Below are 27,110 nucleotides of genomic sequence, written 5' to 3' on the forward strand. Positions count from 1 at the left end.
GATGGCCATTGCAATATAAACTAGTCTAGATAACCCTTCAAATTTTGATAATAAAACTCTCCCATTTAAAGATAAGTCTTTTATTAGCCAAATGTTGAATTTCTTTTGAGTTTTATTAATTAATGGGGTATAATTAAGATTTACCCTTTTTTTTTTTGGTCATTGCATATCTTAATTCCTAAATAAGAAAAATGGTATTTAATTGGAATGCCACATAATTCTGATGAGTTACTGGGTCTTTCTTTTAATGCAAATAATTCATATTTTTTAATATTTATAGACAACCCTGATACTAAATAGAACTCATTAAGACACTCAAGAGTCAATGTTAATTATTTTATGTCTTTCAGAAAAATTGCTGTATCATCTGCTAATTGGGAACATTTAATTAGTGAAGAATGAAGTACTCACAAAATCTTATGAAAAACAATAACTTTTCTTGTGAATGAATTACACAGAGAGCGAGCACTGCGCTTTCCCTTTATAATCACAGCACTGTCAGTCATTGCAGCGCAAGATCAATGATTTCGGCACACTTGTGAAAACTCACTTTTTATTCAATGAATCAAACTAAAGTGCACAATAAATATTTAATTTTTGACGCTTTTTTCACACGAAAGTGTAAAAACTGATGGTCAAATTGAATTTAGCAGAGGAGGAACACTGAGGTATGTCTTTATTTATTTATTTTTTATGCTGTCTTACTTTTGAATAACTAAATTAATGCTATGCCTGACTATTTAAGTGACTATATTCTGATTATAAACTAAGTATTACACTACTGATGCTCAACACACCAGCAAATGACATCTCACCGGAAGTTTTCGAGCTGGCTTATATTATTGCGGCAGTTCTAAAGAACGCTCCGTGCATATAGTCCATTGTTGGCTCATCAACGCGATGCTCTGAAGGAGCCTGTGAAGTTTTGGACCAGCGCCACCTAGTGGTAAAATAAAATATCCAAATGTTTATAACTTTTCACGGGAGTCAACTTTGTGGTCGACTTTTTACGGGAGTCATCTCCTTAGGCTACATCCACACGAAGCCAGAGCTTACCCTATCCGATCTTTTTTTTTTTTTTCTCGTCTCAAGAAATATCTGCGTACACACGAAACCACTGAAACAACTCAAAACAATGTAGTATACATGCCAGATCAGTATGTAGCGCTGTAATTCTGCAATAGAGATACACTAAAAACAAAGAATAAGACTTGTGCGCATAAATAATAATAAAGAAATAATAAAGAAGTATGCGCATAAACCTTGTGCGGTGTATACAACTTTAGTAAAGCTTAGAAATAAAGCTTTATTTTAATAAAGCTTTAGGCGCGGTAGCTTTTGCAGCACGAACACAAGCATGTAGTACGTTATTGTTGTTGTTGCTGTTTTGTGCTGTTAGCGGTGACTGACTAGGGTCGTCACGTGGGGTGATGACATCATCATTTCACAAAATATATGGATTGGCTGTACACACAAAAACACAAAGGCGGCGTTCTCAGATTTATCCACTCTGGGACCCGGTTTCAAAACATAGTGGTTTCACCTTCCGAAAACGCCGGATCCGTGTGGACGAAACGCCTATCTGATACAAAATTTGTGCGTATACACAGAAAAGCGTCTCTGTGTGGACGTGGCCTTAGACTCCTGAATCATTGCCGAGTCCAACAATACCAAACATGCTAGGTTTAGCCTTATGGTTTGTGCAACGTGGTGATTTAGCGCTTAAAAAACTTTTGCAAATATCTTCAAAACCGTTGGTCCGACTGAGACGAAACCAGCGTAGGAAACACGCTGGTTAACTAAACGCTAATGCCCAAATGTCAAAATTTTGATATGAAGTGGCAAAAAAATCAAATTAAGTCGCCAATGGGTCATTTTTTATGTTCTTATACATATATAAGATATATGTCTATAACTATAACTATATATATATATATATATATATATATAGTCTATAACTCTGAAAGGAAATGAGATAATTTCACCAAATTTGACACACATGTATGGGCTGGCTCACTCTGAGGACACATAAAAAAGTGGTGGGATTGTGCCTGTTGGTGGCGCTATAATTGAACAAAACATGAAATCGCCATTAACTACAATACAGTATTATGATATAAAATGCTATATTTTATGAATGCATTGATGTACCATTACAAAACAAAGTATGTGCCATTGGCACCATGCTCTGTACTCAAAAGGTTTTGAGACACCTTGTGGTCAAATGTTATAATGAAATTTTAAAAAATGCTAATACCTTTATATACAGTGGGTACGGAAAGTATTCAGACCCCCTTACATTTTTCACTCTTTGTTATATTGCAGCCATTTGCTAAAATCATTTAAGTTCATTTTTTTTCCTCATTAATGTACACACAGCACCCCATATTGACAGAAAAACACTGAATTGTTGACATTTTTGCAGATTTATTAAAAAAGAAAAACTGAAATATCACACGGTCCTAAGTATTCAGACCCTTTGCTCAGTATTTAGTAGAAGCACCCTTTTGATCTAATACAGCCATGAGTCTTTTTGGGAAAGATGCAACAAGTTTTTCACACCTGGATTTGGGGATCCTCTGCCATTCCTCCTTGCAGATCCTCTCCAGTTCTGTCAGGTTGGATGGTAAACGTTGGTGGACAGCCATTTTTAGGTCTCTCCAGAGATGCTCAATTGGGTTTAAGTCAGGGCTCTGGCTGGGCCATTCAAGAACAGTCACGGAGTTGTTGTGAAGCCACTCCTTCGTTATTTTAGCTGTGTGCTTAGGGTCATTGTCTTGTTGGAAGGTAAACCTTCGGCCCAGTCTGAGGTCCTGAGCACTCTGGAGAAGGTTTTCGTTCAGGATATCCCTGTACTTGGCCGCATTCATCTTTCCCTCGATTGCAACCAGTCGTCCTGTCCCTGCAGCTGAAAAGCACCCCCACAGCATGATGCTGCCACCACCATGCTTCACTGTTGGGACTGTATTGGACATGTGATGAGCAGTGCCTGGTTTTCTCCACACATACCGCTTAGAATTAAGGCCAAAAAGTTCTATCTTGGTCTCATCAGACCAGAGAATCTTATTTCTCACCATCTTGGAGTCCTCCATGGGTTCTGGTCGTCCCAAACATCTTCCATTTAAGGATTATGGAGGCCACTGTGCTCTTAGGAACCTTAAGTGCAGCAGAAATTTTTTTGTAACCTTGGCCAGATCTGTGCCTTGCCACAATTCTGTCTCTGAGCTCTTCAGGCAGTTCCTTTGACCTCATGATTCTCATTTGCTCTGACATGCACTGTGAGCTGTAAGGTCTTATATAGACAGGTGTGTGGCTTTCCTAATCAAGTCCAATCAGTATAATCAAACACAGCTGGACTCAAATGAAGGTGTAGAACCATCTCAAGGATGATCAGAAGAAATGGACAGCACCTGAGTTAAATATATGAGTGTCACAGCAAAGGGTCTGAATACTTAGGACCATGTGATATTTCAGTTTTTCTTTTTCAATAAATCTGCAAAAATGTCAACAATTCTGTGTTTTTCTGTCAATATGGGGTGCTGTGTATACATTAATGAGGGAAAAAAAATGAACTTAAATGATTTTAGCAAATGGCTGCAATATAACAAAGAGTGAAAAATTTAAGGGGGTCTGAATACTTTCCGTACCCACTGTAAATGTGGCCTATTATAATGAGACTGGTCTTAAAGGGAACCCCTGGTGTTCAGACTTGTATGGCTTAATATAACATAAATGATGTATCTTACTGAAATATGTAGTTGAAAACCCATGAAAGATTTACGTTATTTAAAAAATCCATGAAATATTTGGACCAATTTGGACCAAGGGCAGCGCCATCTGTGCGCTCTATGTCGATGACGTCAAATGGTTGCACTCACTGCTCTACTGACACTGTCATATTGCTATTTTTAAAGCAACAGAACTCTGAATATAATATACGATGCCACATTGTGCAGCTTTTGGTTGTAATTTTCAGTCGATGAGCCACAAGAGAAGTGATAGTATTTACTGCTTTACTAGCGACAAGAGGAGAAAAGAATAGGAAGTTGTGAAGAATGTGGACAAATAAAACTTCCTAAAGATCCACGTTTTTGTTCTCTTCACAAGCCCTGGTGCCTTTGAGGCTTTTAGTAGATCACAGCTAAAAGAGCTTAGAGTTGCCGATGGTTATAAGTTTATGCTTTAACCAAATGCTGTGCCTGTCGTGGAGACTGACAAAGGTAAGCCTATAACACATCTCGATTGAGACAGACTGCCTCAAAGCTTGCGTGCGCTGTGATGCACGAGATATCTGTGATCGCATAAAATAGTAGCGTCTTCTCAGCACGTTTGATGCATTCAGGTGATCAGGTGATTTTAATACGTCAATCATACATCAGTAGTTCGAATAGCCACAGAGACATTACAGCTTCGATGTTTTCATCCTTACTAATTTTGCACTCTGGCTCAAATTGAAAAGGCTGATCGTGTTTTAAAAGGAACCCCATGGATATTAAGACATGTATGCGTTACTAAATTACCGTTGCACCAAAACATACAGATAAAAAGCCTCAAAGGCATCAGGGCTAAAGTGACGAGAAAAAAGACGCAGTTAGGAAGTTTTATTTGTCCACATTCTGCACAACTTCCTATTCTTTTCTCCTCTTATCGCTAGTAAAGCAGTAAAGAATTACATCACTTCTCTTGTGGCTCATCGACTGAAAATTACAACCAAAAGCTGCACAATGTGGCATCGTATATTATATTCTGAGTTGTGTTGCATTAAAAATAGCAATAGGACAGTGTCAGTAGAGCAGTGAGTACAACCATTTGACATCACCGACATACAGGTGCTGGTCATATAATTAGAATATCATCAAAAAGTTGATTTATTTCACTAATTCCATTCAAAAAGTGAAACTTGTATATTATATTCATTCATTACACACAGACTGATATATTTCAAATGTTTATTTCTTTTAATTTTGATGATTATAACTGACAACTAAGGAAAATCCCAAATTCAGTATCTCAGAAAATTAGAATATTGTGAAAAGGTTCAATATTGAAGACACCTGGTGCCACACTCTAATCAGCTAATTAACTCAAAACACCTGCAAAGGCCTTTAAATGGTCTCTCAGTCTAGTTCTGTAGGCTACACAATCATGGGGAAGACTGCTGACTTGACAGTTGTCCAAAAGATGACCATTGACACCTTGCACAAGGAGGGCAAGACACAAAAGGTCATTGCAAAAGAGGCTGGCTGTTCACAGAGCTCTGTGTCCAAGCACATTAATAGAGAGGCGAAGGGAAGGAAAAGATGTGGTAGAAAAAAGTGTACAAGCAATAGGGATAACCGCACCCTGGAGAGGATTGTGAAACAAAACCCATTCAAAAATGTGGGGGAGATTCACAAAGAGTGGACTGCAGCTGGAGTCAGTGCTTCACGAACCACTACGCATAGACGTATGCAAGACATGGGTTTCAGCTGTCGCATTCCTTGTGTCAAGCCACTCTTGAACAACAGACAGAGTCAGAAGCGTCTCGCCTGGGCTAAAGACAAAAAGGACTGGAATGCTGCTGAGTGGTCCAAAGTTATGTTCTCTGATGAAAGTAAATTTTGCATTTCCTTTGGAAATCAGGGTCCCAGAGTCTGGAGGAAGAGAGGAGAGGCACACAATCCACGTTGCTTGAGGTCCAGTGTAAAGTTTCCACAGTCAGTGATGGTTTGGGGTGCCATGTCATCTGCTGGTGTTGGTCCACTGTGTTTTCTGAGGTCCAAGGTCAACGCAGCCATATACCAGGAAGTTTCAGAGCACTTCATGCTTCCTGCTGCTGACCAACTTTATGGAGATGCAGATTTCATTTTCCAACAGGACTTGGCACCTGCACACAGTGCTAAAGCTACCAGTACCTGGTTTAAGGACCATGGTATCCTTGTTCTTAATTGGCCAGCAAACTCGCCTGACCTTAACCCCATAGAAAATCTATGGGGTATTGTGAAGAGGAAGATGCGATATGCCAGACCCAACAATGCAGAAGAGCTGAAGGCCACTATCAGAGCAACCTGGGTTCTTATAACCCCTGAGCAGTGCCACAGACTGATCGACTCCATGCCACGTCGCATTGCTGCAGTAATTCAGGCAAAAGGAGGCCCAACTAAGTATTGAGTGCTGTACATGCTCATACTTTTCATGTTCATACTTTTCAGTTGGCCAATATTTCTAAAAATCCTTTCTTTGTATTGGTCTTAAGTAATATTCTAATTTTCTGAGATACTGAATTTGGGATTTTCCTTAGTTGTCAGTTATAATCATCAAAATTAAAAGAAATAAACATTTGAAATATATCAGTCTGTGTGTAATGAATGAATATAATATACAAGTTTAACTTTTTGAATGGAATTAGTGAAATAAATCAACTTTTTGATGATATTCTAATTATATGACCAGCACCTGTAGAACGCAAACAAAATGGCGCCACCCATTGTCCAAATATGTCATGGATTTTTTAAATAACGGAAATCTATCATGGGTTTTCTACTACATATTTCAGTAAGAGACATCATTTACATTATATTAAGCCATGGAAGTCTTAACACCAGGGGTTCCCTTTTAATAGATTCCGTGGGTCATGCTGAGAACATTAGCCGCTTTTCCACTGTCGGGCCTAAAGCGGGCGTGCTAGTGCGTGCCAGGGCCAGTCGTGTTTCCACTGTCACTTCCGGGGCTTGATCGTGCCTCGTTGGGGCTTACTCGGGGCCAACGGCCTGGGTTTTTTGGCCCGCCGAATACCTTGGTCCAAAGCGGGCCAGCTCGGGCTTGAGGGAGTGGTAACGAACAAAGGCAGAGTTAATCTGTGTGTGGAGACGGAGGCGCCATGGTTGATTACATGTAGGTGACCAGCTAACATCAGCATTAAAGACTTTTAAAAACATTTTAGCTCAAAACTCACTTTCAGACAGCAGCAAGTGTTTGAAATAACTTCTGTTTGTAATCCGATGTGGATTCTGATCACCAAGACTATGCGCGCTATTACCATAGTAAACATGGTAAATACGACGGCTTGAAGAAATCCGACAAATCATACATGTAGGCTATCACAATCATGTATTTATTTTATCTGTCAGCACGTCTCATCTCTTAACGGACTGTCTGATATCCATATTTAGCTCCGCATATTTCATAAAATAAAGCAACTCCAGTTTTTCGGGATTCCTCTGTTTCTCAGACTGAAAATATAACGTTAACTGTTGGGACTGTCACTGGAGAGAGTGCTAAAGCTCCTCAGGTCGTATTTTTGGTGGAAAATGTGTAGAAATTATCATTCTTTGTAAATGTGATGTAAACATACTGTCCCATGACTACAAATAAACAGAAACAGACGCGACTGAATAAGTACGCGTGTCCTCTTTCTTTTGTGAAATAACAGAAAATACCACTTTATTTCTGTGACTAATGTTTAATCTTGACACAAATTAATTCATTATGATCAATCTGTTTGGTAAAACAGCGATGCTTGGGTTTTTAAATCTTTAAGTAAACAACAAAATGCCAAAAAACGCCTGCTTTTATCACGTTCACTTTACGATCTCGCTAGTTTCCAGTGATTTCTTTCTGATTATTTTTCTGATAAAACTTCCATCTGTTTGTGAAATGAGGGGTTTGTGTGACGTTGTTACGGGCGTGTTACGGGCAGGTTTTAGTGAAGCGCTGCGGAGCTTCTGGCCCGACGGTGGAAATGCAGCGTGATTTTGGGCTCGGTGCTACAAGTCCGGTGCTATTAGCCTAGCCTGGCCCGCTGAAAGCCCTGGCTCGCACTGTTGATGACAGTGTTGCCATAGTCAGCCAAACTTCCTGTCCGCCATTTTGATTTTCTTTAAAATCATACTTTTTAGAACTACTCCTAGACCGTTGATCCAATTTTCGCCAAAATTGAATCCTATCATCTTCAGACCATGTCATGTATATTTTGCCTAAAATGATCTTAACTGAGTCGTATTCCATTTGAATCCACATACTATTCAATTTTAAAATTGAACTATAATTCCACTTAAGTACTTTGTGTAGCTGAAACTTAATATGCATTATCATTAATCCATTAAAATCAGAATCTTTAAATTGCCTCTTACCTCTTTTACTGTTAACTGCTATAGTAACCAATAGCACAAGCACCTTCGCATATACTATAAAGTAATTACTGTACCATAGAATATCACTGTGCTGCAGTGTGCGCAGCCATTGCTTTTTAAATAAAGCAACATACTGTATAGGCCTAGTCTTAATGTTATTTGGAGAATCTTCAACCTAACCACAGGCATACTCTCCAGTACAGCGGTAACCCCCAAAACTCAAGACATACCAGAAACCCTTTTAAATTCCAACATAACAGAACATTAAACACTTACAGATCACCCCCTATATTACTCTTGATAAAAAACACGTAAAATAGCACTTGATTTTAACATTTTCTCTTCTTTAACATTCGGAAGCAAAGCATGCTAGAAATCTGCTGTAACTCATTCCATTTGAGTTCTACTTAATATAATCAGTTGAGTTCACATAACTTTTTTTTTTTTTTTCTATTAAGTTCAATGTACTTTAAGAAATATTTGAGTCAACTGGTTGTACTGTTTTGAAGTTGTGCTGCTATCCATTGTGTTTATCCTCACGATTTTTCATAGAGATCTTAGAGTATTCTCTCCAGATTCTGACTTTGATAGATCACGGAACCCATGAATTACTATAAGGAAATCCTGCTAACTGCTTATCTTGTGATCTGGACAGATTAGCTCCTCCTCTTAACAGGAAAAAGTATTTTATTTGTAATGAAGCTTGAGAAGTATCAGAAGACACTTCTCACAGTTCCTACAAACACACTCGCACAAATAACCCTATCCTGATGTACTTTCTCTCCCACTGGATGACTTTTCCTAACAGAAAGTTACTTATATTGTTTAAGATAATTATGTTTTGAAGACACATTTCAGTGTGTCCTAATGTTTTGTAATTATTTTTTTTTTTATATATATATATATATATATATATTTTTTTTAAATAAATATATCTGCATGTTTTGGATTTTGCTACTGTAAGGCTGGTGCTTTTATACTGCTGGTAAGCTTTTTTGCTTTCGCTCTCGCTCTGTGTGTGTGTGTGTGTGTGTGTGTGTGTGTGTGAGAGAGAGAGAGAGAGAGAGAGAGAGAGAGAGAGAGAGAGAGAGAGAGAGAGATAAATAAATAAAGCTTCTATTAACTTACAGGGTTAGTTCTGTTGATTACTGTAATTGTGTTTTATGTATGTCTGTGTGTGGAGATGTATGAAAGATTCTAGGCTTGGTTTAGAGAGAGGTCAGTGCTAAGATTTCAAGCCTGGTTTGAGTAATCACAAATCAGTATGTATAAACCATCTTGACTGTGGGTGAAATCGAATGAGGCAGAAGTTAAAAAGAAGTGTCTGTGTATGACATGTCTTCTCTCACAGAGTTTCCTTTTTTTTTCCCTCTAAGGTTCTGTATGCAGAAGAGTGCAAAGCTGGTGCCAGGAGTGACCTTGGACTTGATTGAGAAGTAAGTATTTCTTTTATTTTATTTCATTTGGCTGTCTGCCTTTTCTAGTCTTTTTCGTCTCTCTTGTTGTTCTCGGTTTGCTTTTTTGTATTTTCTCCATTATCTTTTGTTCTCTGGAAATGGCAGAGAAACCTGAAAAAGCCATGAAAATTAAGAAATTTATATAGTGAATATGCATTTTTCTACTTCCGCTTAAATCAAAAGTTAATCACTAGAAATTGCTCTTTGGAGTGCAATAACAATGATTCTTATCTAGTAATCATGCATAGCTGATAAAAGCCATGGACATCTTAGATCAAAAGCTGTGGAAACCCTGTAATTATTATGGTTTTAATTATACTTTTTTATATAATTCAGCATTTCTGTTGTTATATTACGAATTCCATGCAGTTCTATCATGCATCCCAGGCTGCACTTAAACAACTCAACTTATGCTTGTTTTAATCCTAATATGTTTGGTTTCGTCTACTTGTTGGTTCTTCTTATGAATTCTATGATTCTGTTTTCTAGCTGCAACAACTTTACAGTGAATAAACAAACTAATGAGCTCTGTTGAAACTATTTAGAAATTGTATTTAGATTCATTTATAAAAGACTAAAGAAAACTAAATTGTTCTAAACAGAACTTTTTCATTGATCTGAAGTTGGCTTTTGCAACCTTTAAGTTCATTTTTAGAACTTTTTCCTGTATAAGAGCTCTGGGACCCCTGAGGCATGATGGGATTGGATGGAGGAAGAAAGGCAGTTCTTTGAGCATTCTGCAGATGAAAAGCACTTGATGAGATCATGACAGCTCTAACCCCTCTGCTTCCTCTTTCTCCATTTCGTCTGTAAACTCAGATAAGCTTGCAATCTCTTTCAGAGATCACAAACTTTTCCCACAACAACCAGAGTTAAGACAATGAAAAGTACAAATGAAAAAAATAAAATAAAAATAAAATCCCCATTTATGTCAAGTGCCTGTTTGATGACAAGTCTGACCTCATGTGCATGACGTTGTCCTACAGCAGACTTCCTCTCACACAGGACCAGGGTTTTTTTGATCCACACTTTCTTTCCATAGGGTCTAATGCTAGTTATTTCCCAAGATTGCATTATAACAGCACTCCCCACAGTCTGGTGTTCTGTTTGCTGTGGGTTTTATAATGGTAGCTTTATATTATCCTGCCATTTATCTGTATGCAAAGTGTCTTAGTAAAAGTAAAAAGGTTTTACAGAATAGTATATGCATCCTTGTTAAGAACGCTCATGTAATTATTATGTAATAATCATAACTTTTCTATTAGTGTCTTAGCTGCTTGGTCATATCTTAGTCCGCTTCCCTCTGCATTCTTCCCAGGAGACTTTGCAGTTAGCACAAGAAAGGACTTTGTTGTAAATAATAGAGACAAAGAATGAAACTCATCACAGCTATGCCATCACAGTGGTGCAGCTTTGGGGTCTCAAATGAAATTTGTGAAATTTTTAAAATATATTATTTATTTTTTATTTTTTAATGGATATAGTTGATCATGACTGTGTGTGTGTGTGTGTGTGTGTGTGTGTGTGTGTGTGTGTGTGTGTGTGTGTGTGTGTGTGACCTGCACAGATGAAATGCCCGGGTTGAATGTACATTATTACTTGTATTACTTTTCACCTGAAAATTATTTCCCCTATAAATTTATGGCCCCTTGCTGGGCTTCCTGTTCACACCCCTTTTCTGACACTCAAAATCACCCCACATAAACATGCACAACCACACAGTTATCTGAAGACAGATTTAATGCAGTTCGCGTTTAATTGTATAGTGCTTTTCACAAAACATATCGTTTCAAAGACAACACTTCTGTAAAGGAGTGCAGTTCCATTTTCTGAAAGACTGACTTTTGTGTCCTAACGGAAAGTGTACAGTAGAGTATGAGCATTAACAACATTAACAGAGCATTCTCTTTTAATCATTGAGCTGCAAGCAGCAGGGCGACAATAGGCAAAGCACTTTCAGTTGACAAATGCCCACATGCATCTGATACTGACTCTTTTCTGCATAATTGATAGCTGTTTTGATGTTTTCTGGAGCTATTTAAAGGTCAACTAACTTTTAACTATGTAAATGTCTGAGTTGAGCATTATTTATTTTTATGCGTTACATTTCACTGTGGATTCTTTGGTAAATCAGTCGCAATTTTGGAGCAGGCTTTGCAAACAGATTTTTACAATACAGACTCGACAGTTAACAAATCTGTTATTTAAACTGTGATTAAATTATAAATATAAAGCGATCACAGAACGCTCCCTCTGGAGCTGTCAGTCAAACAGCGCGCACTGGAGCTGTTAATCAAACAGCGTGAGTTTATCAGTGACTGAGTTCTGGACTCGCGCCAAAGTGCCAAAACACCCGTAATAATCAACAAATCTCTCAATTACAGTGTGTTTGCACTGTTAGTTATAAAAGCATTTGTTAGTTTGAGTTAGTGTGTGTGTGAAATCGAGTTGCAATGACGAGACATGTCTGTGATCAGCTACAATGCACATCACTCAAACATTTCATGCCACGATCTAAATATAATGCCATAGAATTAAATATAATCAACACTTTACACGATTAGTTAACCTTGAGAGCTGTAATAGTAAAAGTGATCTGAGAAAGTTAAACATGTAATACTTAGCTATTTCATAATCAAAGTTGTTAGCCAATCGCAGCAGTGGGCGTTTACACTGAAGTCTCACAGCAGACATGCCCCTTCAAATAGAGCGTTCAAATCAGAGGGCTAAAAACAGGGCAGGAAAATGGCCTTTTATTTCTAAATTATGACAATTTTTGATATAAAAATCATACTAACATTATAAGTGCACTACAGGATTTAATGTTAATCAAACAACAAAAGACAAAGGGAAAATCACTTACTCTTGACTGATTAACTTGTGTAACTTGTGATTAATCTGTATTTAATTTTTACAATGAAAATTATCCAATGTAATTTTAAATTTGATTACTTTGATTCTTATTTCAGTTTCTTACCAGGGGTATGTTTCCCAAAAGCATCGTTAGCCAACTCTGGTTGCAAGTTCCATTGAACTCTATTGGTAATGACGGAACTTGCGACCATAGTTGGCTTTGGGAAACACACCCTTGAATAGTACTGTTAGACCTACCCTACTTTGATATCAAGCTTCCTTGTGTTATGTGTAAGCTATTGCAACAAAATTAGTTAACACTGCATTTTAGGGTCTTTTAACTAGTTGCTTATTAGCATGCATATTACTAGAATATTGGCTGTTTATTAGTAATTATTAAGCACATATTAATGCCTTATTCTGCATGACCTTATTCTACATTCTTAATCCTACCCAATACCTAAACTTAACAACTAACTTACTAACTATTAATAAGCAGTAAATTAGGAATTTATTGAGGGAAGTCATAGTTAATAGTGAATACATGTTCCCTATACTAAAGTGTTACCCAAAATGAAAAAAACAAGTACATCGAGTTAGCAAATATTTGTGAGATAATTGTAATGGTAATTGATCGTTTATATATGAAAAAAAGCTTAAAAGCTGTCATCATATAAAGTGATCTCTTCAGAAGAAATTGATTGCCTAGACTTTCAATGGATGGACAAAAAAAAAAAAAGAAATAATATTAAAAATATCTAAATGACAGTATATTTTTTCCCCGTGGTATCAAAAATGGTATCGAATATCGATACATTTCATGGTATCATATCAAAGTTAGAAATTCCAGTATTGTGACAACATTAATATCTTGTTCTGCTATAGCTCTAGAAAAACATTTGCATTTCTGCATAATGCAGTTTGGGGCTTTGTGATCAGTTATGAGACATAATTGACTTAAAACTTGGCACAATATATATTGATTATATGCAAGTGCACATGAGATTTCAAAAACAAACTGTTATTTAGTATTAAGTATAACAAGTGTGATTATTTTACTTTGCATTTAATGTAATGTGCTGTGGTCAGGTACTGAAGTCAGGTAGCTGCTAAGCAATTACCAAGCTGTCTCGCTCTGAGAGATGTGTTCACGGTTGGGACTGAAACGAATGTCTCAGAGGTCGAAATTGGAAGTGAAACCCAGTATGTGTGCTGTTTTGAGTGGTACATGTATCATACTGTTGAAAAGAACCATGTCAAAGCAAGAAAGTTACAGCCTACCTAGATTCACACTGATACTAAATTATACCTTCAGCTAGCGAGAAGTTACTCTATAAATTGTGCTCCATAAAACATACGCTCCTGGAGACCAGGTACATTACTCATGATTGGAAACAAATGAAGAAAGTAAGTTTGCTGAATGGATAGAGTACAATTTGGCTGTGGGGCTGTCGTTAAGAGAAGTGTGTGTGCAGTGATAGATGGCATCTGGGAGCAGCAGTGTGTTAGTCAGTGGCACGTTAGAGGCGATGACATTTGCTTGAGGCTTCTGCCCAGCATGAGCTGCCTGACTCACCCACTCATCACGAGGACAGAGCCCACTGCTGCCAGTCACACACATAACACTGATGCCTGTGACTCTCACTATCAGGTGTCACTTTTTCAGGAATCTGTAATAGACTTTGGTTGCACCCACATACATATACTTTTTATACATTTCTGTCTCTTGTGCACATATTTGTGAGTGGTCACATAAGCAGGATACAAATAAATTGTCCTAAACCTACCTTCCTAAACCTGCTTTCTGCCATCAGCATCCTGCTGACATATTCAATATTACATTTAGATCTTTCATTTTACTGTATGTTTTTACAAAACAAATACAAATGAAAGTGTGATCTTTAGTTATTTAATTTTGAAATTATTAGAAATTATGTTGATGTACACTTATTCACTATCCACCTTATTTTTCAATGTGGAAGTAAGGTGTTTTCTGTGACTTCCGATTTATAAGCCGCTATAGGGAAATAACGAGAAGAATATCAAAGTGCAGTAAACTGTAAAATTGTTTGTGCTACAAACCAGTGTTTATAATTAAGACAATACATTAAAATAATATGGTAGTTTGCAGTATCAAGCAGCATAACGATCTGTTTTGTACAGCTAAAAATAATTGGAAGCGAATGACACCGAAAGCCAGACACATTAAATTTACAAATAGCTGCGCCCGCTCTTACCTGAAAAATAAGGTAAATATTGGTGACCTATATAAGAGAGAGAGAGAGAGAGAGAGAGAGAGAGGGAGAGAAAGCACACAAAAATGTATATATATATAAATGTAAATATATGAAGGGCCATTCCATGTCAACTCAACCAGAGGTCAAATTTTTTATTTTATTAATATTTCCGTAGAAAGACAAGCATAAAGTGATGAAAGCCAAAGTTCAGTCCCAGATATTGGGACCCCAATGTGACTCCATGTCCAAATTGTTGAATTTTACCCATTTTCAATGGTCAAGAACCAAATGTAGGTAACTTTTTAAACAGCTGATAGTTATTGTGCTTAAAGAACAATGTCTGAAGAACAATAACACTGAAGCTAGATGTATCTTGTTTTCCTCTATCAAAACAATTTAATACAACAGACCTCTCTGAGTGCAAAGAAGAAGAAAAAAAAAAAAAAAAAAAAAAAAAAAACATTTTTCCTGATGTTCACGTCTTCAATTCAAGTGTTAAAGATGTCTTAATGTCGTTTTAGATTCTTGTTCTTATGAAACTTCTTTTGGAATCATTTTTAAGGCCCTAATGTTTCAATCTCATAGATATAGGGATGTCAGTGCGGTAATGTGTAGTTACGATACTGCTTATTTGTTAGCTTCAGAAGCTGTTAAAATGATCAAAATCCTATCTTCCAAATATCCCTACAACTGATTCAAATATAGATTTTTATAAATCCATGTTTGATAGCAAGTTAATGTGCCTCAACTTAACCATTTTCAGTGGATTTTGGTACTCAGAGAGTTATGTCTTATGCAATTCTTTTGATAGAGGGAAACTAGATACATTTCTAGTTTAAACATTATTTATTCTTGAGACAAAATTCAGCAGTTTGGACATGGTGCTACGTTGAGATCACCCTTATCTATGGGAATTTACCACTTACAGTTGATTGTGAAATATGTCTGATATGACTGACGCGACCATGGACTTGCATTCAGTCATGTCAGAATTACTTTAATTAGAAGATTACAAATCAGAGCTATTTGCAAAAACTTGAGAATTGACAGTGTTTTTCAATCATGTGGCCCCTCAGCACTGCTTATTTTATGTGTCTTATCTGATAGACCAAATTAAGGTCATAAATGACTCCATAAAATCATCCAAAATCTGAAACATTATTCATACTATTATAGAACTGTAAAGGCATATCTTTTTCTCTAAAAGCTTCTAATCTATCCACCTTATTTCTGATGAGCCTACTGCGTTTTGAATTATGGGTGGAACTTCCGGTTTGGGGAACTTCCATTTAAAAAGACTGAAACGAATCGTTTTCAAATCATAAGGTTGCCCTACAAATAAAGCAGTTTGACTGAATGAGCTGTCAATTTTTCTTTCATGATTTATTTTCAGACATCATGAGAATAACATAACACTTAGTATTTTAACGTGGCATGTTATAAGTAGAATATCTATGGCAAGAGCTCTTTTTAGTTGCTACTTTCTATCCTCGTGATTAATTTCATTTGTCCCTTTGCCTTCCATTGTAATAGTATGAAAAAGGACAACATATACTGCACATTTGTGGTCTGTTCTCCTGATATAATTTGCGATATATCCCATTAATAATTCACTGGAATGCACGAAAAATCTCTCGTTTTTCTTCTCAAATCCTCACGTCTCTTTACAGGTTTGTTTTCACAGGTAAATACAATTTATCATCTGTAAAAATGATGGAAATTTCTTTGAAATAGTATCACGTTCATGGACATTTTTTTATTAAGGCAACGTACATTACATAATACAAATATATATCACTACAGTTTTATTTAACCCGTCCGTTACTGCTCTGGAAAGAATTGCGCTTTTTCATGGTCTATTGAAAGTACCTTGTTAATGCTTTTACACTTTTAAATGTTCATTCAGTGTTCATTAGTTGAAGGGTGAGTAGAATAATGTCATCTCATTGTACCCAGTTTTTAAAGAACGCATTGTTGCGTTCATAGAGCAAGCCTTTCACTGACTGTTTACAGCTTAATGGAAGTTACACCCATAATTCGCACAAAGCGTCATGGGGCATAGGAATAAGGTGGATACACATCCACATATATTACATCATCTTTATATTGTGGATACATCACATCTGTGTAAAACAAAGAAATACAGAAGGTGGGTGTACCCCATCAGTTTCCTGCCATGGTTAACTGTTCTTCTCCATGGTATGTTACCTCAGCTCTGCTGCTGAAATGAAAACCAAGATCACCTTCACCCCTTAAGGTGAGAATTGAAATCTTTGAGCAATGACTTTTGTCCTCCCAGAATATCCGTTTTCTTATTGTCACAGACTGAAAGTAGGAAATTGTTTTTTGATTCATCATCTCTCTCTCTCTCTCTCTCTCTCTCTCTCGTACCAATTTCTTTAATAAGCTTTTTGCTTTTAAAATTTAATTGTATATGTAAGTAAAAACTTTGGAACTGTTACATGATTTTTATATAATGAGCTGCGTCTCAGAGTTTCTCTTTCACATCGTATTGTGCTTGAACTGACACACAAAATTGCTATTTTGGTAAACAGTTTGTCTTAAGTGAATGTAAATATTTGAAAAATAAAATGCATGTGTAACAGTATATTTGATCTGTGAATTCAGTATTAAAGGGACAGCAGCTTAATCAATTGCTGTTTTTTAATTTTAATCAAACAACAAAGATATCACTCACTGCTCTTGACTGAATGACTTTTTTCTAACTTTAAAAAAGATTCATCTATATTTAATTTATACAGTGAAGACTATGCAGTGTTATTTGACATTTGATTAGTTTATTTAAATTCTGTACCTGAAAAATCCTTAGCCCTGCCTGAAGCAGTTCTAAATATGTGCTATGCTATTAAATGAAAAATAAAATAGAGCAATAGAATGAACAGTGCAAGTAACAGAAGCTTATACAATACATTTTTAATAGGCATAATTAAGCATGAAAGTAACTGAAGGAAATATATATTGGCTAAACAAATTAAACCAACAAATATGATTCATATTCTTTTGGTTTCTCTACCTAATATATTTAAAAATTGCAAATGCAATGAATATACAGGTATTGGTATCGGTGTGTACCAAAAATGAGAGTATCCGTATCGGCCTAGTACTGGAAAAAGTGGTATCGATGCACCCCTAGTAAAATTAAAAGAAATATCTGATCATTCTCTAAAATGCGGTTGCTCTTTACATCTCATATCGTCTGTAAACTCTTACATTACCAAGGCAATGACTGACGTATTTATATTACTTTCCAAAAGAGCTCTGTTATCAGCCCCGCAGTGGGAAAATGAAACCATATCCATACTAGCTGGGCTGGATCGGCACGGAATGAAACAGTTAAGCAAAGAAAACAGTTTGGCCTGGTGGTGGAAGTGTAGCAGTCTCCACTAAAAGGGTGTTGAGACGGTAGCGGGCTAAACAATACAGTCTACCTAATGAAGAGACATTAGACTCGATCAATATCATTATTTTCTCCAGAAATGTGTGTAAGAATGTATTTTGACAGTATATAATGTATTTTGTAAAAACAATGCTCAAACTGTAAAAATAATGCTCAAAAAACAATGGTCCTGTATGGTCCTGTTTGCACCTGGTACTTAGATTCTTTTTCATCAGTTCGATCACAAGTGGCTAATGCTGAACACAGGTGTAAACTGGATCTAATAAGTTTTGCATTTGTCCACTTTCAACCACATCCAGAGGTAGTAGAAACCCCATTCAACCAGATTGCTTTCGTAGTTTTCATAGTCTACTTGTGATCCAAACGACCACAACACATCTTAATACTAGGTGTAAAATGGGACTGTCATCTGTAGTATTTGTGTGTTTAGTTTGTGTTCAACATATAGCATAGCAGTTAGGAATTTTTTTTATTTTTTTTTATTTTTTATTTTTTTTTATAAGTCTTCTTTAAGTTTGTCTCAAGGTGCTAAAGTTTGTGACTAATCTGTTACTAATCATGACAGTAGTCACAGAATGCACTTTCTGTCTTCATTTAAAATGTAATTATTTTGCCAGTGTTCTATTGCTTTATTGCTTTTCTCTCTCTGTCTGTGTGTGTCTCTTTGTCTGTCTGTCTCTCTCAAAATGTTCAGCTCTGATTTGGAGATGTTGGGGTCTGATATGTTATTTCAGTATTACTCCTTTGAGCAACCGTGATTTGTATCCAGTAGCGATTTTGAAAGAAATTTTGTGATTTAAGATGTTATCTTGTCTCCAGTAGGCAGTAATTGGGTTGTTGATTTAGCTGTGTTCTTTTTTTATTACATGTGTTTCTTTCTTTCTCTCTGCCTTCTCCTTGTTCTCCATCACTCATTAATTAATTTATCTCTTATGAAAACACTTTTGCTGTTTGAGATGTCTGGTCACAGCACGCACACACATTCTTATTCTAAACCAGGACAGGAGGGATGTCCCATCAGTAATTACAGTAGAAAGGATGTCATGGTTGCTTAGCAACAGCATTTTTGGAAGCTGAGTCCTGTGCAGCTCTCTTACTATGCACCATCACACCTCAGTCCACCTTTACTGTAGGGATTCATAGCAAAAATAGTTTTTTATTATTGATTATTGGCATATCGAGAAAACATGATACAGTCTGTGTCAAGGCAAGTCACTTTTATTTATATAGTGCTTAATACAATACAGATTGTTTCAAAGTAGATTAACAGCAATAAACAGGAAATTAACAGTGGTAATGTTGCAAAAATAATAAATTGTGAAACAAATTCAGTTTCAGCTGTTCAACAGTTATGAAAATGTACTTAATTACATCTCAGTTTATTTTGATATTTTGATATTCTGATATGATTTTTGGGCTTCATGTATGTTCTTATTCATTTCTCTCAGGATCCCAGGCAGACTGAATGACAGAAGGACACCATTAGGAGAGCTGAACTGGATTTTCACAGCTATTACTGACACAATTGCATGGAACGTCCTGCCAAGAGGTTTGTTCTGACAAAAATCCAGCTATTCGACAATCTCTTAAGTTTTAGTTTCGTGTCAATCAACAGCACAGATATTTCAGGGCTCCCACAAGGGTGACAAATTCATTTTGGTCATTCAACATCTGTTAAATGACTTTGGCTCAGTCAGAACCCAGATTTGCCTGCTCACTTTTCTTGTTCCACAAAATAACAGAAACTGTCTGAGATGTTGCCTATGCGTATAACATGGTAAAGTAGCATAACTATGAATATAGTGTGGTGGCACTTGCAAGTATGCGGATGATTCTGGTTAAAGCCCGGCCGAGTTTGGCTTTTAAGTCATTTTCCGGTCCCACTACCCTACTAATATCTTTTTTGCTACCTGACTGTCTTGTGACAAAACCCATAACATTTAAAAGATTATAATAAAACATCTCCAAAAGATTGAGTGTTAAGACATGTCTAAATTGCTGTCCTCTAGAACAGTGTTTCCCGACCGGGGTACCTAAACTTAACAACTACCTTACGAACTGTTAATAAGCAGTAAATTAGGAATTTGCTGAGGGAAAAGTCATAATTAATAGTGAATGTGTTCCCCATACTAAAGCATTACAGATGAGCTGACAAAAATAGTTAACTGACAACTACTAAATGTTTTATAACTACCTGCATTAATCAGGAAATACAGTAGGAATGTGTTAATAAAGCATTTATTAACACATTGAGTAACTATTACTATTTGTCTAAATAATATGCATAAATGTACATTTAAATAGTTTATTAATCATTTACTTACACTTTCTAAATGATCTCATGAACCACTGACAACTCCTAAATAATTGGTTTGTAAATAATGTAATACTTAATTTATAAATGTTATATTGATCATTAAAGGTGCGGTAAGAGGATTTTGAAAAACACTGTTTAGAAATTAGTCGGGCCGACACCAGCAACAAACATATAACCAATCAGGAATAGGGGGCATAGCTATAACAGTCAAGAAGACAAAACAAGTAAGAGGGAGATTTGAAAAAATAAAATAAAAACTGCAGACAGAAAGAGAGATGATGAGACAATACAAAAGAGCTCAAAAGAATAATGGGTTGAGCTCTGGAATGAAGGGTTATGACTGGGCAAGCACTTTAGGACCCGCGTTAATTATAGAAAAGCTTTCCAGTGCTAGTGAGAGCTAAGCAGGAAGTCCTGAAAACAGACGTGGAGGCAGCTTTGATTCCGCTTCACACGTGAGTAACACTGGGTTTGTGTGTCATGATTGTCTGGAGCTGCTGTGCTGTTGGCGACTAACAACGAACTCTCTTGTTTGTATTTACTCTTGTGTACTGTACGTTCATTTTTTTTTTTTTTTGCTTCCTTGTCATTCGTTCATTATCTGCGCTTTATTTTTCGTGAAGCATTTTGTTGCACATCAGCTGTGATAAACAGACATCCACTTTTGCACTGCATGTGTAACAGTGGCCAGATAGTGAGAGTTGTGCAGGTAAACCACTGCACACTGACGACCGCGAGAGAACGCAGTGTTTAGCATCATTGTTAGTGCACTTGCCTCACGTGCCAGCAGCGATCGAGCCGGGGTTCGAGACGGACACGGAGCAGGATGGTTAGGATCGGAGAGTGACTTTTGGAGGTGGAGCAATGAAGAGAGGAGTGGGTTTGTTTGGGTTGATTTCAAATATCAACAATGTCCGACAGCGTTTTTCAAAATCTACTTATCCCACCTTTAATAAAGTATAAAAATAAAATTATTAAACACATTATAGATATGCTTATAAATCAAGAATAAAGCATTTACAGCTGTTTTTATAAACTGATTACTAATATATATTAATGTAGGGACAATGCTTTATAAATGATGATTTACTTTACTAATGCTTAACTAATGATTAATAGCGTGTTATTATAAAGTGTTACCAGTTTTTCATTCATTGTCATTAACCAAATTAGTATTATTTAATTAGCTCATATGTAAAGTTGTGTTAATTATAGTGACAATAAATAAAGAATTCACTATTTGTATATAGCCTACTAACATATTACTCTGACATTTCTCTTTAAAAATTCTTGTTTTAGACTTCTAATTTGTGACCAGGGTTTTGTTTTGCTCTATCCTCTGTGCTTCCGATTCGTCAATACATCATGCGTCAGGTCAAAGTTCACTCTTCTGCCGGAATCGACTCCGTACGGAAGCCAGTGATTTTAGTTTACAAAGTTTATAAAGCCGTATTGATTACTTTTATGATGGATGGATGTGCTTTTTTTGGGCTAATAGTTTAATTATAAACTAATAGCTTAACAGTAATGAAGCACTTTTTTTGAAAATTTGAAAATTATCCCATAATTTACTCACTCTCAAGCCATCCTAGGTGTATATGACTTTCTTCTTTCAGTCAAACACAGTCGGAGTTGTATTAAAAAATATTCTGTCTCCTCCAAGCTTTTATAATGGGAGTGAGTAGTGTGTGTGTGTGTGTGTGCATATATATATATATATATATATATATATATATATATATATATATGTATATATATATATGTGTATATATATATATATATATATATATATATATATATATATAAAGCCTTTATAACCCTTAACTATAAACTAATAGTTTTTTAATGATTTGTAAATGCTTTATTACTGTATACTTATAAAGTGTTACCCTTAATTTAGTTTACCCAGTCTTAGTTTAGACACCATTTGGCAAGTTAATTTTCTAAATTTATATTTGTTTCTTAATACAAAATACAAAAATAGTTCCAAAAGCCAAAGCAGGACCAGCCGTTGCATGTCCCAGAGCTACTCAGCAATAAACACAGAAAAGTGAAGTGAGATAAATGGTGCATCCTGGTGCTGTTATACTGAATGTCATCCCTTTTAACAGTGCTTGCCCAATCAAATTACAGGACCAAAACTAACTGTTGTATAAATTGTATAAAGAAGTATAATGATGCTTGTTTGTGCATTCACAAGCTCTGTAAATGCTTTCCTGGCAGTTTGTACAGTGTTAAAACTTAAGATATGTATCTAAATTCCCAAACACAAGCAGCACAGAACACCAGCTTTGAAGTTTTTACTCCTGTCTCTGTCCTGAGGAGGAACCAAGCATGATTCTGCTGTTATATCCTAACCTCTCAAAGTCTTTAATTAATTTTTGTGCATCAGAGAGAAATCTGCATAATGAAAATCCCCAGTGTTTTATCTGCCATGCACACACATCATAATTACTGGATCTCATTAAGACTGAGCATTTCACACAACAGACTTTAGGATTTTAATCAAGTTACCTGCAATCACATATCTCATAATATTTTTAATTTTTTTTAAAGCTTTTTTTTTTTAATCTTTCTCTCTCTTTATCTACAGATCTCTTTCAGAAATTATTTCGTCAGGATCTTTTGGTGGCCAGTCTATTTCGTAATTTCCTATTGGCTGAGAGAATTATGAGGTCATATAACTGTACACCAGTCAGCAGCCCCAGGTTGCCACCTACATACATGCATGCTATGTGGTAAGTGTATGGACGTGAACACACTTACATCATTATTGTTACTAATATGTGCAACCTTTGTTCAGACAGGACAAAAATCTAATTGTTTTGGTGAGACTGACTTTGGTGAGTCTGAGCAATAAAAAATGGAAATGCTTTTGAGCCTGGATGTTCAGATCAGATTTCAGGTGCGATATGTATTACCACATGCAGAATAATGTCTACATTCACTCACTCTTTGTCTGTTTCAGTCAAAGAATATGCATGAATGTGTAAAATACAATATTGCCTTTAGAGGCGTATTATTTTTCATATCACTCATTAGTTCAGCACCACAGCAAGATGTTGTAGAAGACAGACTCTTGGCATTGTGTTAAGTCATTTAAATGGCAACTTATGTATTTTAATTGGACATTTACTACACTGTCTAAGCAAGTCTGATAAGGACATTTCTGGAGTTTTCACTTGCAAAATAACTGTGAAGAGAAACCCTGTTCTAAAAATCAGAACTGGGTGCAGAGTGAACAAATCCCTATAGTTTGTAATTTACAGTATAAAATGCATGGATAGGTATTCCGGGTAAAATGTTGTACCACAGTGGTTTAAGGAATCACTCAGCATCATTACTCAAGTCGATATTACAATAAAAAGTACCACACTTTCTCAGTAGTTAGTTCAAGATATCGGTACAGTTCCAAATTATTTGTTTTGTTTCAAAATTTCATACCTGTGCTTTAGGATTTACAGAGTGATTGTAGCTGAATGGACATGATTCCGTCTGTTGTGTCATTAATATTAATCAAACCACAGAGAAAAACACTTAATCATCTTAATCGATTTATTTGTTCTTTATTATGGACTATACTTATCTTCTTCAAGGCCTTATGTCATTGTTTTAAAGTAAAATTTCAATGACATATAAAGTAATGTTTCATACGTTAATATTTTTCTTGATATTTTAAATAATAAATATCAAAATAAATACAGTTGCAAGAAAAAGTATGTGAACCACTTGCAGAATCTGTGAAAATGTACAAAATTGTAACAAAATAAGAGAGATCATACAAAATGCATGTTATTTTTTTATTTAGTACTGTCCTGAGTAAGATATTTTACATAAAAGATTTTTACATATAATCCATAAGACAAAAAAAAAAAAGCTGAATTTATTAAAATGACCCAGTTCAAAAGTTTGTGAACCATTGATTCTTAATACTGTGTGTCATTACCTGGATGATGTACGACTATTTTTTTTTTTTCTTCTTTTTTTGTGTGATGGTTGTTCATGAGTCCCTTGTTTATTCTGAGCAGTTAAACTGAGCTCTGTTCTTCAGAAAAAATCTCTAGGTCCCAAAAATTCTTCAGTTTCCCACCATCTTTTACATATTTGGACACTTTACAACAGTGACTGAATGATTTTGAGATCCATCTTTTCACATGGAGGACAACTGAGGGAATCAAACACAACTATTAAAAAAGGTTCAAACATTCACTGATGCTTCAGAAGGAAACACGATGCATTAAGAGTCGGGGGGTGAAAACTTTTGAACAGGATGAAGAGGTCCAAATTTTTCTTATTTCGCTTGAATATCATTTTTTTTTCATTTAGTACTGCCCTTCGGAAGCAACAGAAGATACTTCCATGTTTCCCGGAAGACAAATTAAATACAATTTACCTTGATCTTCAAATCCTAAATGTTTTCACCCCCCATCTATTAATGCATCATGTTTTTTTTCTGGAGCATCAGTGAATGTTTGAACCTTTTTTAAAAGTTGTGTTTGAGTCCATCAGTTGTCCTCAGTGTGAAAAGACAGATCTCAAAATCATTCAGTCACTGCTGTAAAGGGTTCAAATATGCAAAAAATGCTGGAAAACTGAAGAATCTGCAGGACCTGGAGATTTTTTCTGAAGAACAGAGCTCAGTTTAACTGCTCAGGACAAACAAGGGACTCATGAACAACCATCACAAAACAAAAAAAGAGTCTTAGATTATCTAGGTAACCACACACAGTATTAAGAATCAATGGTTCACATACTTATGAATGGGGTTATTTTAATAAATTCAGCTTTTTTTTTTTTTTTCTTTTTTTTTTTTTGTCTTGTGGATTATATGTAAACATCTTTTATGTAAAATATCTTACTCAGGACAGTACTAAATAAAAAATAACATGCATTTTGTATTATCTCCCTTATTTTGTTAAAATGATTAACATTTTCACAGATTCTGCAAGTGGTTCACATACTTTTTCTTGCAACTGTAAATATTTAAATTATATTTTTAAAATAAAGTTGTGTGTTCAGTAGTGCATTATTTTGCGTGAATCGTGAAATTTCACTGGTAACGGTTGAGGCAACCATGACTTAAACTCAAGTCACAACCTCTCAGTAACAGTAATATTCTGTTTTATTATATTTCTACTACACCGTGTTCCAAATTATTATGCAAGTGACATATCAGTAAGATTTCAGTACAATAAACATTCAGATTTTAGCTTTTCTAAGAAAATATTTGTTTGTTTATTTATCCATGTCTTTTTAGATAACTGGTACCAGTCTCAGACAAAATAATTTGCCAGGTCTATGGAAACCCTACTTAGAGGTTGTTCCACATTATTAAGCAAGTCACAGTTCTCATGCAGTATGGGGAGGAAGAAAGATCTTTCTGAAGATGAAAAGCATGAAATGGTCCAATGTTGTGCAAAAAGGCATGAAAACAACTAATATTGTGTGAAAACTGAATGGAGATTATCAAATTATCATAAGATTTGTGAGTGATTTAGAGCACAGCAGAACTCAGTCAGATAAAGGCTTATTAATGAAAGTTCCTGTCAAAAAAATGTATTGTTTTAAAAGGGCAGCTAAAAAGCACTGGCAAAAAAAGCCAGTGTTGAGCAGCAAACAGGTATTTGAAGCTGCTGGTGTCTCTGGAGTCTCAAGAAGCTCTCCATGCAGGCTGGCAGCCACCACTAACCAAAACTCACAAAGAGAAACATTCACAGTGGGTGTAGAAATACATTTTCAAACAGTTTTATTGCTGTGGTGTTTTTTTGCAGCATGGGATAGTGCATTGTATTTCAGAAGGCACTATCCTCCTTTTTATACCATACTTGAAAATGGCCAGTTATGAACTCCAGATATCTTGCAAAAGTCATTTTAATACCCTCAGAGACCCTAAAGGGACCTTCCATCTCACTTCCCAATATTCCAGCCCAAAACATCACCCGCTAGCTCCTTGCTGACGTCGCAGTCTTGTTGGAACGTGGTGGCCATTCACCAACCATCCAGAAATCCATCCATTTAGACCATCCATTGTAGTACGGCATTAGTCAGTGAATAAAACTATTTAAAAATGAGTCTTCATGTATTTCTAAACCCACTGTAAATGTTTCTCTTTGTGAGCTTTGGTTTGGAGTGGCTGAAATGCATCTTTACGCACAACTGCCAGCCTGCATGGAGAGCTTCTTGAGACTCCAGAGACACCAGAAGCTTCAAATACCTGTTTGCTGCTCAACACTGGCTTTTTTTTTATATCTGCCCTTTTAATACAATTAATTTTTTTGACAGGACCTTTCATTAATAAGCCTTTATCTGACCGAGTTCTGCTGTGCTCTAAATCACTCACAAATCTTATAACCTGATAATTCGAAAATCTTCATTCAGTTTTCACACAATATTAGTTGTTTTCATGCCTTTTGCACAACATTGCACCATTTCATGCTTTTCATCTTCAGAAAGATCTTTCTTCCTCCCCATATTGCATGAGAACTGTGACTTGCTTAATAATGTGGAACAACCTCTAAGTAGGGTTTCCATAGACCTGGCAAATTATTTTGTCTGAGATTGATACCAGTTATCTAAAAAGACATGGATAAATAAACAAACAAACATTTTCTTAGAAAAACTAAAATCTGAATGTTTATTGTACTGAAATCTTACTGATATGTCACTTGCATAATAATTTGGAACACGGTATAGAAGTCAAATCGATGTGCCAGGTTT

General features: G+C 35.9%; 1 protein-coding gene across 5 annotated transcripts in view; it reads left to right on the forward strand.

The window, feature by feature from the left end:
• rptor (regulatory associated protein of MTOR, complex 1) overlaps nucleotides 1-27,110 on the forward strand; it is a 288,348-nt gene that overhangs the window by 155,518 nt on the left and 105,720 nt on the right. For all 5 annotated transcript variants that reach the window (XM_051898086.1, XM_051898081.1, XM_051898084.1 and 2 more), the window contains exons 8-10: nucleotides 9,488-9,547; nucleotides 19,525-19,625; nucleotides 22,987-23,131. In XM_051898086.1, the coding sequence (XP_051754046.1) occupies nucleotides 9,488-9,547; nucleotides 19,525-19,625; nucleotides 22,987-23,131 (306 nt within the window). The remainder of the gene's footprint in view (nucleotides 1-9,487; nucleotides 9,548-19,524; nucleotides 19,626-22,986; nucleotides 23,132-27,110) is intronic.

Source organism: Ctenopharyngodon idella, chromosome 6 (assembly GCF_019924925.1).
Source record: "Ctenopharyngodon idella isolate HZGC_01 chromosome 6, HZGC01, whole genome shotgun sequence".
Lineage (NCBI taxonomy): Eukaryota > Metazoa > Chordata > Actinopteri > Cypriniformes > Xenocyprididae > Ctenopharyngodon > Ctenopharyngodon idella.